Source organism: Scleropages formosus, chromosome 8 (assembly GCF_900964775.1).
Source record: "Scleropages formosus chromosome 8, fSclFor1.1, whole genome shotgun sequence".
Taxonomy (NCBI): domain Eukaryota; kingdom Metazoa; phylum Chordata; class Actinopteri; order Osteoglossiformes; family Osteoglossidae; genus Scleropages; species Scleropages formosus.
The window spans coordinates 10,447,077-10,461,447 of record NC_041813.1 but is presented as its reverse complement, the minus strand read 5'-3'; the positions used below and the strand labels follow the sequence as shown (position 1 = coordinate 10,461,447).

Genomic DNA, 14,371 nt, shown 5'->3' with positions numbered 1-14,371 from the left:
TGGCATTTTTATAATTGATATCGCAACATCTTTTAGTGAAATTTCCATTCCTTAGAAAAGCATGGAGTAATGAAGGCAAGTAAAGTTAAAATGAACTTGTGACCATTTCCATACTCTAAGCTAATGTTTTTCATTAACTGAACTTTGAAGTAACACTTAATTTATTTGTGCCATCACATTTGTATTGGAACAAGACTGAAATCAGAACATATTTAATATATCAATGAGCTGTTCTGTGCTTTTTGTGTTATGCACTTAGACCTACACCTGCACACACAGACACAGTTAGGGCTACAGTAAATGTACCACTAATGAAATGAAGCTGCTTGCATGGGACTTCTCGAGTTACATCTCTATACACATCTCTCCACAAAAAGCCTCAGATGAAACAAGCCTGGAAATCTGGAAATCTTGAAAGTGCCTTTCAGCATTTATGGTAAATCTATAGGTCATGCGTTACATTTTTGAACACATTCACATACTTGTTGATATGATCTGTGTAATTCAGTGTTTTTAGCTATTACACCCCCTGGCCTTGGCCACTACTTCAGTGTGCAGACAAAGCAGGCCACATCTGACTGGATTCATGCTTCTGACTGAAATTTAAGAAAGCACCTTCTGAATTAGAACATATTTTTCTATAGAAATGAGACTGCTCTGACTCTTCTGTTCCACCTACTTCCCCGCTTGGACCTCATCTATACATTGACTAACATGATCACTTCCTCGTACCTGCAACTCCCCACACTGAAATGATCACAGCTTGCTCCCCTCTGTCAGCAAGTCTCATGTCCAAGTGTTTCATGTCGACCTGGAATTCTTCTGAAGCACACTGTGATATGTTGTGATGGTGTGACACAGCGCGCTTCAGAAGTAACGCCAAAGCCGCTTGTTGATCTGCACAACAGCCTATTTTGCTGGGATTTATGCTTGAGAGTTCAAAGCAATGAAAAAGGTATGTAAGCACACTGTGCATGGTGCCACGTGCAGAGAGAGGACTTTGCATCTCCTTCAAATATGATGGAAATTAAATTAAACTTTCCTAATGGTTCCATATGTCTGTACTGGAACAGCAACAGTTACAGATGTGGGCATGTGTGTGAGTGTGAGGGGACCTGACAAACCAACATAAAGATCACCAAAGGAGCAGTCAATGTTAAAAACAAAACTTTCACATCTTGAGTGCTTATACAACATGTCTTCCTATTAACATCTAAAGTATATAGATTTGCACAAGGCAGGCAAAACAGAAAAAAAAACTTTAAAGACTGTAAAGACTTTCTGATTCACCACTCTCGATACATTAAGGCTGTGCATTATTGGAATAACATTCAGCCGACATAAAAGCTGAAAAAATTCTGGTCACACAAGTCTCAAATGTTGCAGTTAATCAGACCCTTCAGTATATTATGACACTTAGCCCTGAGGGCCAGAGGGTCCACAACCGTGGAGCAGTGAAGCAAGGCACAGACTCCTAAAGGAGGCAGTGTGCAAATCACGGAAGTTTCTACAGAGCTTCCTGAGTCTGGTTCCGTGGGGCACATCTGCATGCAGGGAGGTGTCTGCCTAATACATCCACACACCAGTGACACAGCTGCTCTCCTTAATCAGCCAAACAGGTCCTTTTCTGTGGGACAGCGATGCTGTGTCTGATTCTTACATTGCAAGGGGTCAGCAGGCCAGCTCTGGATTATTTATTCATTTAGCTAACATTAACACTCTTCTCCAACATGACTTACGTTAGGTTTGTACTCTAAGCTACTTACAATAATGTTTCCATTTAGTCAGCCTGGTAATTTTTACTGGAACAATTCAGGGAAAGTACTTTGCTCAAGGGTCCGACAGTAGGAGAAGATAAGTGAACCTGGGTCCTTTGAATACAGGGCTGTGGCTTTAATAGTCACACAACATTCCCCAGATGCTGCACCTTTGTTATCAATTTCTTATCAATTTACTCAAATGTATGGACAGAAAATTGTCTTTTATTTTTTCCTGCTTATAAACAGGAATGTTATTCTGAATTAAGTCAGCATTTAGTAGTCCTGTCTTTAAAAAGTTGTTTCTTATCCACCCTGTAAAAACTTGAGGGTATGTTTTTACATAATCTTTTTTAAGTTCTCACCAAAAGTTTTTCTTTAGTGAATTTTAAACTAACATTTTTTTCAAAATGACAACAGCTTCATGTTATGCCAAAAGTGACCCCGAAGATTCAGTGTTTATGTTTGAAATTGAGCCGATAAAAAACTTGGCCTTGAAATTTTCATTATTTGTTGCAGCAAAACGGGGTCAAATTTTGCCTTAGCACATTGCTTTTTTGAACTTGGGGCCAAACCTTTAAGATTCACAAAAACTTTATGCATTTGAAATGTTTACAGGCTAAAATTTAATGTAAAACCCCAAAGCATATGTTACAGGTTCATATGGGCAAAACCAATCACATTTAAGACCTTGGAATCCCTTTAAATAAAAACATCTGACAAAATGCAAATAAATAATGCAAGCTGAATGTAATGTAGCATAAACAAGCTAATTTGAATTTGTGAATTTCATTTGGTTCTAGGTAGCGCAACTGTAGCTTGTCAGTAAGATTGTCAGTAATTTAGAAACAGTTGCTTTTAATCAAATGACTGTCCAGGATATAACTCTTTAGTTTCTTTGAGTGATCAAGAGGACAGCAGGCCAGTCTATTTGTGTGAGGTGCAGTTGGAAAAAAAAACAATGCAAAGGTCAAATTTACATTCTTTGAAACTAACATTGTTTACAGTTATTAACATGTGTATTGTTGTTAACAACTAACATTGTAAATAACTGTTTACAGTTGTAATACTGCATTGAATTGCATAATGCATTAATACTGCATTGAAGTTGATGCATATGGTGGAAAGTAAACTAACTGTACTTTAGAATCACATGTCTGCATCTAAGTTTCTCTTTTTGCTAATGTAATGCACACAGTATTTTCTATGTGACATATGTCGCTTTAGAGAAAAGCGTCTGTTAAATTAACAAATGTGAGGACACTAAAAAAGGAATACAGTATAAGATATCAAGTTTTGTATTATAAGTTATAGCATGTAAATGAACCTTGGGGACTCCAAAGCCAAAAGCATTTTCTAAATGTCCATATAACTGGAAAACAAGCATTTTTTTTTCACAGATGTGGAAAAGTTAGCCTTGTAGATTTGCAGCCAGTAAAATGCTTGACCAGGTTAAGAAGCCAGATTATCCTGCTTGACTCGAAAAACAGAAAACTACACTTAACAAACCAGTAATGAGCACTTGACCTTCCTTCTCATTAGTACTTCTAAATAAGAAGTAAATAAGAGATTTGAAGTGAAAAGTTCCCAGGAGTTCTACGTTGAAGGCATTACATTTGTTCTATAAAACTGCCCCAAAATGACTGAAAACTGTTTCTTACTAATATTCTGTTACAAAAAAATCATTTACAAGTTCTAAAATTTACAACACTCAAAATCTGAGAGATTTTCAGTGCCCATGTCAACATATTTTCAGATTTAAATTATGTACATGATTCTTTAAGAGTTTGACTGTACAGAAAACTAGTAGTTTTTGACAAAACAAACATGATTACTGCCAATTGACAATTTGCTAATATATTTTTCTATAGTAGCTCTATTATAGTTACATTGATAGGCTATTAAATATACTAAAAAACTAACAAAATACTAACAAAAGTTTCATAAAGGCAAAACAAAAGAATTCCAGCACCTGGATGTTGTTCAGGGAAATTAACATAAAGCAGGAAAGTAAACCATCTCCCATCAAATAATACTGAGGTTATAAACCATTAATCAGCAGTAGTGAAGTCACACTGAACTTGATCCCGAACACGGGTACATTTGAAATCACACGGCTAATTTATCTTATTTGACATTTTGGTCCACAGTCAACAAAGCAGCCAGAGCATTTGTCCATAATTCTAAAGACAGTGTCAGCATATCAACCATTTTTTTACACAACAAAAACATGATATTCAGGTTCACCGGCACTTACAGACTAATAGTTCAGCAAGCTGCTTTGTGTCTTGTGTATACTGTTGCTATTATGAGCAATAGTCGTGTGACATGTACATTAGTCACCTGAATTGCTCATTACATAACAATATTTATTGGTTTAACAGGAAATATTTCCCAAAGTAAAAGCTAAGAGCTATATATTGCTGAAATTACAGGAACATATACACATATACATCAGCCAAAACATTAAAATCACCTGCCTAATATTGTGTAGGCCCCCGTCGTGCCTCCAAAACAGCTCTGTAATTTGTGAGGTAGGGCCTCCATGGATCAGACTTGTTTTTCCAGTACATCCCACAGATGCTCAATCGGATGAGATCTGGGGAACTGGAGGTCAAGACAATACCTTGAACTCTTTGTCATGTTCCTCAAACTATTCCTGAACAATTTTTTGCAGTGTGGCAGCATCCATTATCCTGCTGAAAGAGGGCACTGCCATCAGGGAATACTGTTGCCATGAAGGGGTGTACATGGTCTGCAGCAATCTTTAGGTAGGTGGTACGTGTCAAAGTAACATCCACATGAATGCCAGGACCCAAGGTTTCCCAGCAGAACATTGCCCAGAGCATCACACTGCCTCCGCCGGCTTGCCTTCTTTCCACAGTGCATTCTGCTGCCATCTCTTCCCCAGGTAAATAACGCACATGCACCCGGCCATCCACATGATTTCAAAGAAAACGCGATTTATCAGAGCAGGCCACCTTCTTCCATTGCTCCATGGTCCAGTTCTGACGCTCACGTGCCCATCGTAGGTGCTTTCAGCAGTGGTCAGGGTTTAGCATGGGCACTCTGACTGGTCTGTGGATACGCAGCCCCATACACAGCAAGCTGCGATGCACTGTGTGTTCTGACACCTTTCTATCATGGTCAGCATTAAGGTTTTCAGCAATTTGTGCTACCGTAGCTCTTCTGTGGGATCAGACCAGACGGGCTAGCCTTTGCTCGTGCACATCAATAAGCCTTGGGCACCCATGACCCTGTTGCTGGTGCACTAGTTGTCCTTCCTTGGACCACTTTTGGTAGGTACTAACCACTGTAAACCATCTGAAAAAATAGACAACAAAACCTAAAAACATAAACAGACCTTACAGAAAATAAAAAAGGTTCACAGTAACATAAGATGTGCAATCAAACTTAAAGAATAACTAATATGTCCCATTCAATGAAACTTAGTAACGTTTTGAGAGCTTTGGAATATGACCTTAAGTATGAATTCTTCAACAATAAATGAAGCAGAACAGTCTGCAAAGGCAGGGTGTTCAGTATAACCTTACAAAAATTAACTTTTCATTTCCTAACAGATGTGTTATCGTTTAGAAGTTTTAAGCAATGGAACATATGAAGTAACTATATAGGTTCTCTGTATATGTTATTCAGTGAACCTGGGCGACACTGTTTGATTCAACCCATACGGAGAGGCAGAGACTGACGCATTTGAGCACAAACTCACAGTAGGTTTTAAAAATGAATTCAGTGAAAGATTTACAAGAACTCCCCTGACCACCTCAAATTACATGTCTCATAATACATAAGTGACAGCAATAACAAACAAGAATATGAAAAGCCAGTCTGCTGTGAATCTCAAGTCAAAACTGCTCAAACTATTTAATAGTTCATGTAAAAAAGACTGTAATGATTTATATCAATCAGAATATAACACAGTATGAGCTGACAGTTTACTATTATACACCGCTTTAACTGTGATACTTTCACAGCCTTGTATGATACTGAAGGGCTAAACAACAGTATCTATTATAGCACCACTTCATTTATTAACATAAATATGAATTCAGATTTTCTCTAATTTGACTGAGATGTGTTACAATTTTCCAAAAACCTGAAAACAAAGTCAAACAATACTGTAAATTAGAGAGACAGCTACTTCAATTATCCTGCAGGAAATTGCACATCATCAGGTAATTATTTTTCAACTGATAAATCTAATGATTATAGAAATGACATTTCAGCATAGTACTCAATAAAACTGATTAAAATGATTAAAAATGCTCACACACTCCAAACTATTTTTCATTTTTATAATGCACATTTTACAGATACTACAATGGTCATGGAATGATTTGAATTTTTAGACAATGACATACTATGATGCCCTAAGGTAGCGGTAGACTTCTAAGTTTTTGTAATTTATTAAAGCCTCAAGATTAATGATGCTGCTCCTTAGAATTCCAAAAGAACAATATTCCTGAATTGAACTAGCCAAACTGAAATGGTAGATAAAGAGGAGTCTACCCACAACCACAAAATAGTCTTTTCTGGAGTTGGATTTGAATGAGATTTTCTCCCTGTTGAAAAGCAACATGGTGGCACAGAGGGAAACACCAGTGCCTCCCAGCTCCTGGAGCTGCTTGTTTGGGCACTGAAACCAGCTTAGTATGTGTGCAGTTTGTATGACTTCCCCATATTCACAATCCAATGTCACATGTGGACGAAGGCAATGGTAAACAACTTCCATACCCTCCCTCTCCAAGAAAACCATGTGAGCGCTTGCCATGTATCATATTCAACTCAACGGCACTTACCATTCCTGCATGTAAAAGATATACCAGGAATTTTGTTTAGCAAAAAAAAGGCTTCTACATTTACTACACATCCTACAGTTACTACATATGCTGCAGTTAAGCAGCAAAATGCTTATTATACCATCATCATCTTATTTATGGGCAGTAAAATATGTAAAACATTTTATTTTAGCGATTGCAAATAACCTTAGGACAAGAGCAGCAGGAGGCAGACAATACTAGCTAACGTCATTTCTGGAGCTTGCTAAGATGATACAATATCGATTATCCTAATGCACTAACCTTTTTAAACAATTTTCTGCAGCTCTATAGAACTAGAAGAAAATGTACATGATGTACAAAATTTACATGAAGAAATCATGATGAAACTATGTGGTGAAACACCGACAAACATGAAAACAAAAAAAAGTTACAGATTTCATTTGATGATACTAATATGTTTACTCTGAGCTATGTGTTACTTTTGCGGAAAGCATCTACTAAATGAATAAATGTAAATGTAATATAGGTAAGAATACACATATTTATTATCAGTTGGTGCTGGTGAATTCTTAACAAAACCAGTCTTCAAATTTTTCAAGATCAATGAAAGCCTTTACGGATTCAGAACATCAGCGTTCCTCTCCAGTGGTTATGTTTCCAAAATCCACCACTGGCACCCAAAACATGCATGACACTGTTACCTCAGGATTAGTGCTAAATTTAAATTAGCAAGCCAAAATCACAAACAGGGGAGTCAGTTAAAACGCAACTGTCTATGAATTACAGCAGGGAAGGGTGTTAATTGTATGGAGCTGGGGAGGGGAGGGGGTGAACAAAATAACAGCACACTGATATCCCACATCAAGCACAGCACACGACTGACACTGTGGTTCTTCACCCTTGCAGTATTAATCTAAGGTAAAGCCAGTCAGAGAAGGTGTTCCTGATAGAATCCTTTGTGATGTTTTTGTCTTTAGTACAATTTTTCTTCTGCATGCTTGAGATGTAACCTAACTGCAGTGCTTTGCTTAGACCCAGATGAAATGTTTTCAGGGGAGAATGAAACACCATAATGCATATGTAGCGTTGTTTGTGCCTATTAACAGAATACCTGAGTGACCTTTGCTTCCTTGCCAGCTCTTTCTTCTGCCAGGAGCAAACTGCCTGCTACATGGCCTCTCCCTATATCCACAACCAGAGGGATCACAGGAACAATCAAACAGTGAATCCAACAGGTTTACTTGACTTTGGGAAGCATAATTTATTCATAGGAATTTGACCTGTTTGCTTAAAATATTCTTCGAGTTCTTCATCCGGCAATCCCCAAATGTGAGCTTGTAACTATTTGCACGGAAAGAGATCCACAACTTTTTTCTATTTGGTCGTACAAGATGAAAAGGAGGCCTGACATGTTATTTTAACCAGGGTCCCTCTCCACTCATACAGTTTCAGTAAATCAGTGCTTGTGAAATAGGATACTGCATTAGCAGCAAAGATGGATATTTTTTCTAAAAACAAAAAAAGTCGAGTCTTTGGCTATACAAATCAACTCAGTGTGTCTAGAATTGTTTCCCAATATGCTGAGGATGTAAGTGCCTATTTTTTTAAGTTGTGCCCAGAATAGGAAAATAATGAAGGTATTTCATTTAGCAAAGATTTTTTCAAAGTCCCACTGTTCATCCCTAAAACTTTAATGTGCTTGTAATGCAGGTGTGCTGCACTCACCTGGCCTGCAGGCCATCTGTGCCCAGGGGCTGCAGCAAGTACTGGTGAACAGTTCTGTTGCGCAGGGTGCCAGCCAGCTTGATTTTCTTCCGTGACCGGTGCAAGTTAATAATGTAGATTGTTATTGACCCTCGCACATAATTATGACTGGAAGAGAAAAGAGAAAAATCCACAAGTGAAAAGCCATGACCAAAAAACCTCATATTCATACCTCGTATTCTGTACAATACAACTGAAACAGGTTTCCCCTATTATTGATGTTTCTACAAAATTTTTGCATTGCACAAGAAAAAACAATGCTGCAAGGAAAAAGTTATTTCAAGCCCTCACTTACAATTCGTTGTACAATAAAGCCCTATGCCATTCTGAAACACTTATTTTAGTCAACATGTACATAAATCCCCTTAGCATAAGATCCAAAGGTACATCATCAGAGAACTTTTATGAACACAAATTTCTGCATCCTGTTACTCAAAACTACTTGATTAAACTGTTAAACTAAGCAACTCCACTGTTTTCCTTAAGGTTTTTCGGAATAATGACGATTGGACATGAAAGTTTTCTTAAAATCGAGATGTTTAATGTATAATGATTTTCATAGCTTTTTGCTTAGTATGGCTACAAACTGATTAAATAAAATGGCTTTTATATGTTAAAACATTTACATAGCTAATTCATTCATTAATTAGGTTATCTCAATCTGAAAAAAAATAGGTTTCTGCTCTTTATTTCTCATAAATTCATTATAAAGATTCTTTTGTGCCAATTGCGGTTAAATTATTGAATAGAGAATTCCAAAACTGAGATTTTAGATTGGTATACAGTAGATTTTTAATATATTTTGATTGTTGTTTTATTTCTTATTTTATTGTATGTTATGGTATGTATTGTTTTATGTGAGTCCAATGTTGTGCACTGGCTGTGTCATGGTTGTCCAAGACAAATTTCACAGAAATGTGTGTGTGAAGTATATTCTATTCTATTCTATTCTATTCTATATGTAGGCTATTTCTCATTTAAGGGTGATTAGAAGTATTGTAATTACCCAAATCAAGTTAGCTATTTGTGTAAACTTTTGCTGGCAAGCAGTTCTGTGAATTTAGCTTTCCCTTAGAGCTGTCAACATCCAGCTAGTTTACAATGTTACTGTTTGTTAGCTGAAGTGGAAACACTGTATATAGAAATATTGTCTGTTTTTTCTGTAGCTGTTGTTAAGAATCCAACTGTAACAGAATTAAACACATTTAAGGTGTTCCCTGCTGAGTTTTGATTGTGTCATATTTTATAAAGCACCACAAAGTGCTCACTGCTTTCCTGTTACAGTAAGTTATGAACAGTAGGCTCACAATCACCTTTTACAATTTTTTTTTTCCATCTCTGAAAGTGATAGAAAAAAGTACTGCAGTTACACAGGCAATGTATGCATGGGCTTTGCTGTGTAGGTGAAGTGTTAAGCACTATAAGACTATTAGCTAAAGATAAATATCTAGGAAAAGATAAGACAAACATGATAAAATCCAAGAAGGCCTCTAATGTAAAGGAAAGAACAACACAGCTATAGTGAAAACCACATGTTCCCTGGACCCAGTGAATAAGGTCACAGCTTGGCTTTGTCATTGCGGCCCGCTTGTAATCTCTCACTCCCTGTGCAGGCACTTAGAATCTGGCTGATTCATGACTTTACACCTTGGCATAAAGTAACATCCACCAGACCCCCTGTAACTCAACTAACTTGAAAGACCAAAACCAAAGGCACCCATTTTAAAATGAACATATTAAAACCTTTAAAAACTCCTCCTGGGGAATGAATATGGAATCTCCTTGTACAGCCTTTTGCAACTTATCTTGTTATTTCAGGAACATTCTATCAGACAGTCAAAGATCAGATAAATAGATTAAACTTGTGAGAAACTTTAAACCATATGATTCCAGAACATTACTGCTAGGAACATTGATAAAGAATTATGATGTATCACTTTGAAGGCTGAACGATGGAAGATGCAGCAGAAATTATTTGGAGGACCAAAAGATATGAACCACCTACTGTGAAGAGTAATAAAGCAGACTAGCATGCAGGCCTGTTTTGACTTGGGTCCTGGGATTTGGCTCAGACATCAAGAGAACATCCTTTCCTGTCTGTCTTTCTCTACATTTGGGGCAGGAAAGGACCTGGAGGGCTGCTTGGCCAGGCCTTTGGTGCGTGGCCTCAGTAGACACGAGTCTCGAATGAGGTCTCGTAGTACAGCTGCGTGAACAAGTTAGACCTTAAATTTTAACTCCTACTGCTCAGCCTTTAGCCCCTTTGTCACCCATACAGGAAGCCCATCATTTATGTTGTTTCTGCTTTTTGTAGAATTCCATTAATGTCATGGTCTTGCCCATAGCACATAACTTCACGCAACACTTTGCTGAAATTCTATGAGGACTTCTACAAGCAGCAAAGCACTAACTACAACTTCAACAGGCCAGCTGTGCTAGTAAGACTCTTCCCACATTCCATGCAGCCGTATCCCTTCTTTGATAATTTAACTGGAAGTCGATTTTATTGTGGACTGGGGAGGACGGGCCAAACTAGGGCAGTAGCCCCACCTGTAATGGAGAAGTGGCTGCAGGCAGGTAGCAGGCAGTAAGTCTACTCTGGTGCTGACAAGCCTATGGCCTGGTGCACATCACCTCATTTCAATGATAACCTTCAAAGGAGGTGGTGGCACTTTTTATCTAGTACCAGTACAGACTAGCCCATTGTTTCTCCTGCGGCCCAGATCGCATCTGAGATGGGTTGAATGCTTCGGACATTTTTCAGCAGCTCTTTCACATAAGAAAGAGAGCCAGCATGCTTGATAATTGATACTCGTTAACTTTTATGCTGCATACTTTGAAACACCGTTTGAAGCCTGTTATTTACGTATCTTTATTATGCGCAGATAGGATTTTACACATTAAATGTATTCCACTCCGGGCTGCATTCTCAGTGTCTGCAAGCCTTTGGGGAGAACGAACCGTTATGAGCATCACATTTATCAATACACCACATTGGCCTGACAGGAGAAAAGCTTGTATTCAAGTAATGCTGACAGACCTGTTTGAGAAAAAGTGCTCTGGCATGCCATGTTGGTGGCCAGGCAGTCCTGAAGCCTTCAGACATTAACAACAGGAAATCATAAAAAGATCATACAAAAAAAATGGAATCTCAGGACCATAACACTAACAAAGGTACTACCAAATATAAAATACAGAACCTGTTTTCACTAATAATACAAACATACAGAACTGTAAAATTATGCATTGAAAATGACAGTTGTGTATGAGGAAGTGAAGAGGAGGCTACTCACTTGTGGAAGTTTGTGCAGTGTGCATAAATGCGCAGCTTGTCTCGAATCACTCGGCCTGGCCGTGGTCTCCTCTGCAGTCCAGCCACGTGTACTGCCAGGACCTTGGGGCCCACGAGCCGCTTGAAAAGCAGGGACAACCAGTAATCCTGCAGAACCAGCACATGGAGACATGCCACATGTCCATGAGCCCCTGTTCTGGGGGACCCTGCAGGACACAAGTCCACGTGCAATTAGCCCTGAGCTTCCCAGTAGTAACCAGCTGTTCTGCACTGCTGAACCCTTGGCAGACAGCTCAACAAACAGTATGATGAATTGCTCAGGAGAAATAAGAACTGGATCATGATTATTAACATGTATCAAGGGGATACGTTGCAAATTAACCATATATTAAGCCAAGGAACCACAGTGGATTCTTTTTGGAGACTCAGCCCAGATTATACAGTATAATGATTAGAGTTCTGTACTCTACAGCCGGTCATAATATTGGAAGGGAACTGCATTTTCACAGAGAAAGATTTTTCTCCGAATTCTACAGGAACAGTTGGTGTAATGTGTTGCCACCACTGCCGTCAAAGACTGCAGAAGGTGTTTGCTCTTTAAAATATATTAAATATTCACACCAGAGTGTTTAGTGTTTCACTTAGGCAGACAGTTTCTTGGACTGTATGGCAAAAAATATTGCAACATGTTCCCCTTAGGAATTCAGTACTGGTCAGTAAGGGGATTCTCCCATGAAGAAAAGGTAAACATCTTTCCTGACATACAGCAATTACTCTAGTGTTACCATGTGCACTTTCTTCTACAAACAATGAACAGGCTCACAATGTTTCATACGGTTACACTAAATATTGCTGTTTGAGGTGCAGGAACTTGTCAAGTGTAAGTGAAGGAGAACCACCATATGCTTCCTTGAGTGTGTTACAAAATAAGACCAATTTAAAAAATACAGAATAAAACAAAACAAAAAAAAGACAAAAGAAAAAGAGGAGAGTCACACAAGTTAGCAATTAAATTTGTTTCTGCAAATGTACCCACTGGTTAATAATACAGGATAACTTGTGGTTTGTACAGTTCAGGTCAGAGAGCACTGTGTATTTGATACATAAGTCAGAGGTGGATGCGTTCACCATCAACACCCTGTTGGAGGCAGGCTTCCGCTCCTGCAGAGCAGCAATGGATTTCACAGCTGTAGCCAGTGAGGATGGGTCTGCCCATCAGAGAAGCAGTGGCCAAGTACTATTCAGAGCTGCAGGGATCCTCAGCAGAAGTGCACAATTATGCACTTTGAAAAGGTTATGCAGTGTGTCAGACTGACACTGCAGAGAATATGAAAAACAGCGTGCAACAACACTTGGGAACACTGGAATTTAGCAAGTCATAAAACTTAAATGTGCTACGGGGATATTTAGAATTTTCCATTGCTAAGACAATTCAAACAAGCTAAAATTTCCAGACATGACTGTTGTTCAGTTTATCGTTGACATAGTCACTTTGGAGAGAAGCAACAGCTAAATGAATAAATGTCAGTGAAAAAATACTGTCCTGAGTTCAAAGGAGATAGTGACTAGTAGAGCTATAACTATATGCCTGTTCTTCAGAATAATCATGAATAGTAATCATTGTTGTGAAGTAAGGGCTTAATGATCTCCTATGAGATACTTTAATTCATGGGCGTCCAACATGTTGCCCGCCGTTTCACATAATTTGGCCCACATGAATATTTCTGAAGCTATTGATATATACTGTTCCTACCATAAACACTATAAAGATATAAGGCAAGGAACACACACACACACACATTTTCAGAACCGCTTGTCCCTTACAGGGTCACGGGGAACCGGAGCCTACCCGGCAACACAGGGCGGAAGGCCGGAGGGAGAGGGGGACACACCCAGGACAGGACGCCAGTCCGCCGCAAGGCACCGCAAGCGGGACTTGAACCCCAGACCCACCGGAGAGCAGGACTGCGGTCCAACCCACTGCACCACCGCACCCCCTCAGGCAAGGAACAGCCATACTAAAATGCAGTGATAGGCAAAAAATAACAACACTGAATCCTTAACTTACTGTTCTGTTTGTAACTCAATATGTTCATAACTCCAGAGTTACTTGTAGCACTAAGTCACAGTAAATACAAGCTGAACAATATAGACTATATATAAGAATAACCTCTCCACTTATTAAGTTGTTATGTTCTCAGACATGCTATAACTAATGAAAAAACTACTCTGCAACACTTCCATCAATCTATTACCACACACACACACATTTTCAGAACCACTTGTCCCTTAGGGGGTCATGGGGAACCGGAGTCTACCCGGCAACACAGGGCGTAAGGCCAGAGGGAGAGGGAACACACCCAGGACGGGATGCCAGTCCGCCGCAAAGCACCCCAAGCGGGGCTCGAACCCCAGACCCACCGGAGAGCAGGACTGTGGCCCAACCCACTGCGCCACCACACCCCTTCAATCTATTACCAATAACCACTTTTCCAGTGCAGGGTTGTGGTGGTCTGCTGTATCATGGAAGCAAAGGGTGTCAGGCAGGGTACACCCTGGATGCCACTGCATCGCATGTAACACTTTTATTGATTTATTTATTTTTTATTATTTTCATCGCACATTAAAACTATTACATGTTTAAAGTTACTGAAAAAACATTATTTCCATAACCAGTTAAAATTGTTAACTGATAAATGCCATAAGCATGTGCAAAGCTAGCATCGAGCCACTTTTAACTTTATACATAATTCACA

General features: G+C 38.9%; 1 protein-coding gene across 1 annotated transcript in view; it reads right to left on the bottom strand.

The window, feature by feature from the left end:
- The window catches only part of hpse2 (heparanase 2), an 82,103-nt gene that overhangs the window by 495 nt on the left and 67,237 nt on the right, over positions 1-14,371 (bottom strand). Inside the window, exons 10-11 of the mRNA XM_018766201.2 lie at positions 11,617-11,762; positions 8,285-8,431 (exon numbers count right to left, since the gene is read on the bottom strand). Coding sequence (XP_018621717.1) covers positions 8,285-8,431; positions 11,617-11,762 — 293 coding nt within the window. The remainder of the gene's footprint in view (positions 1-8,284; positions 8,432-11,616; positions 11,763-14,371) is intronic.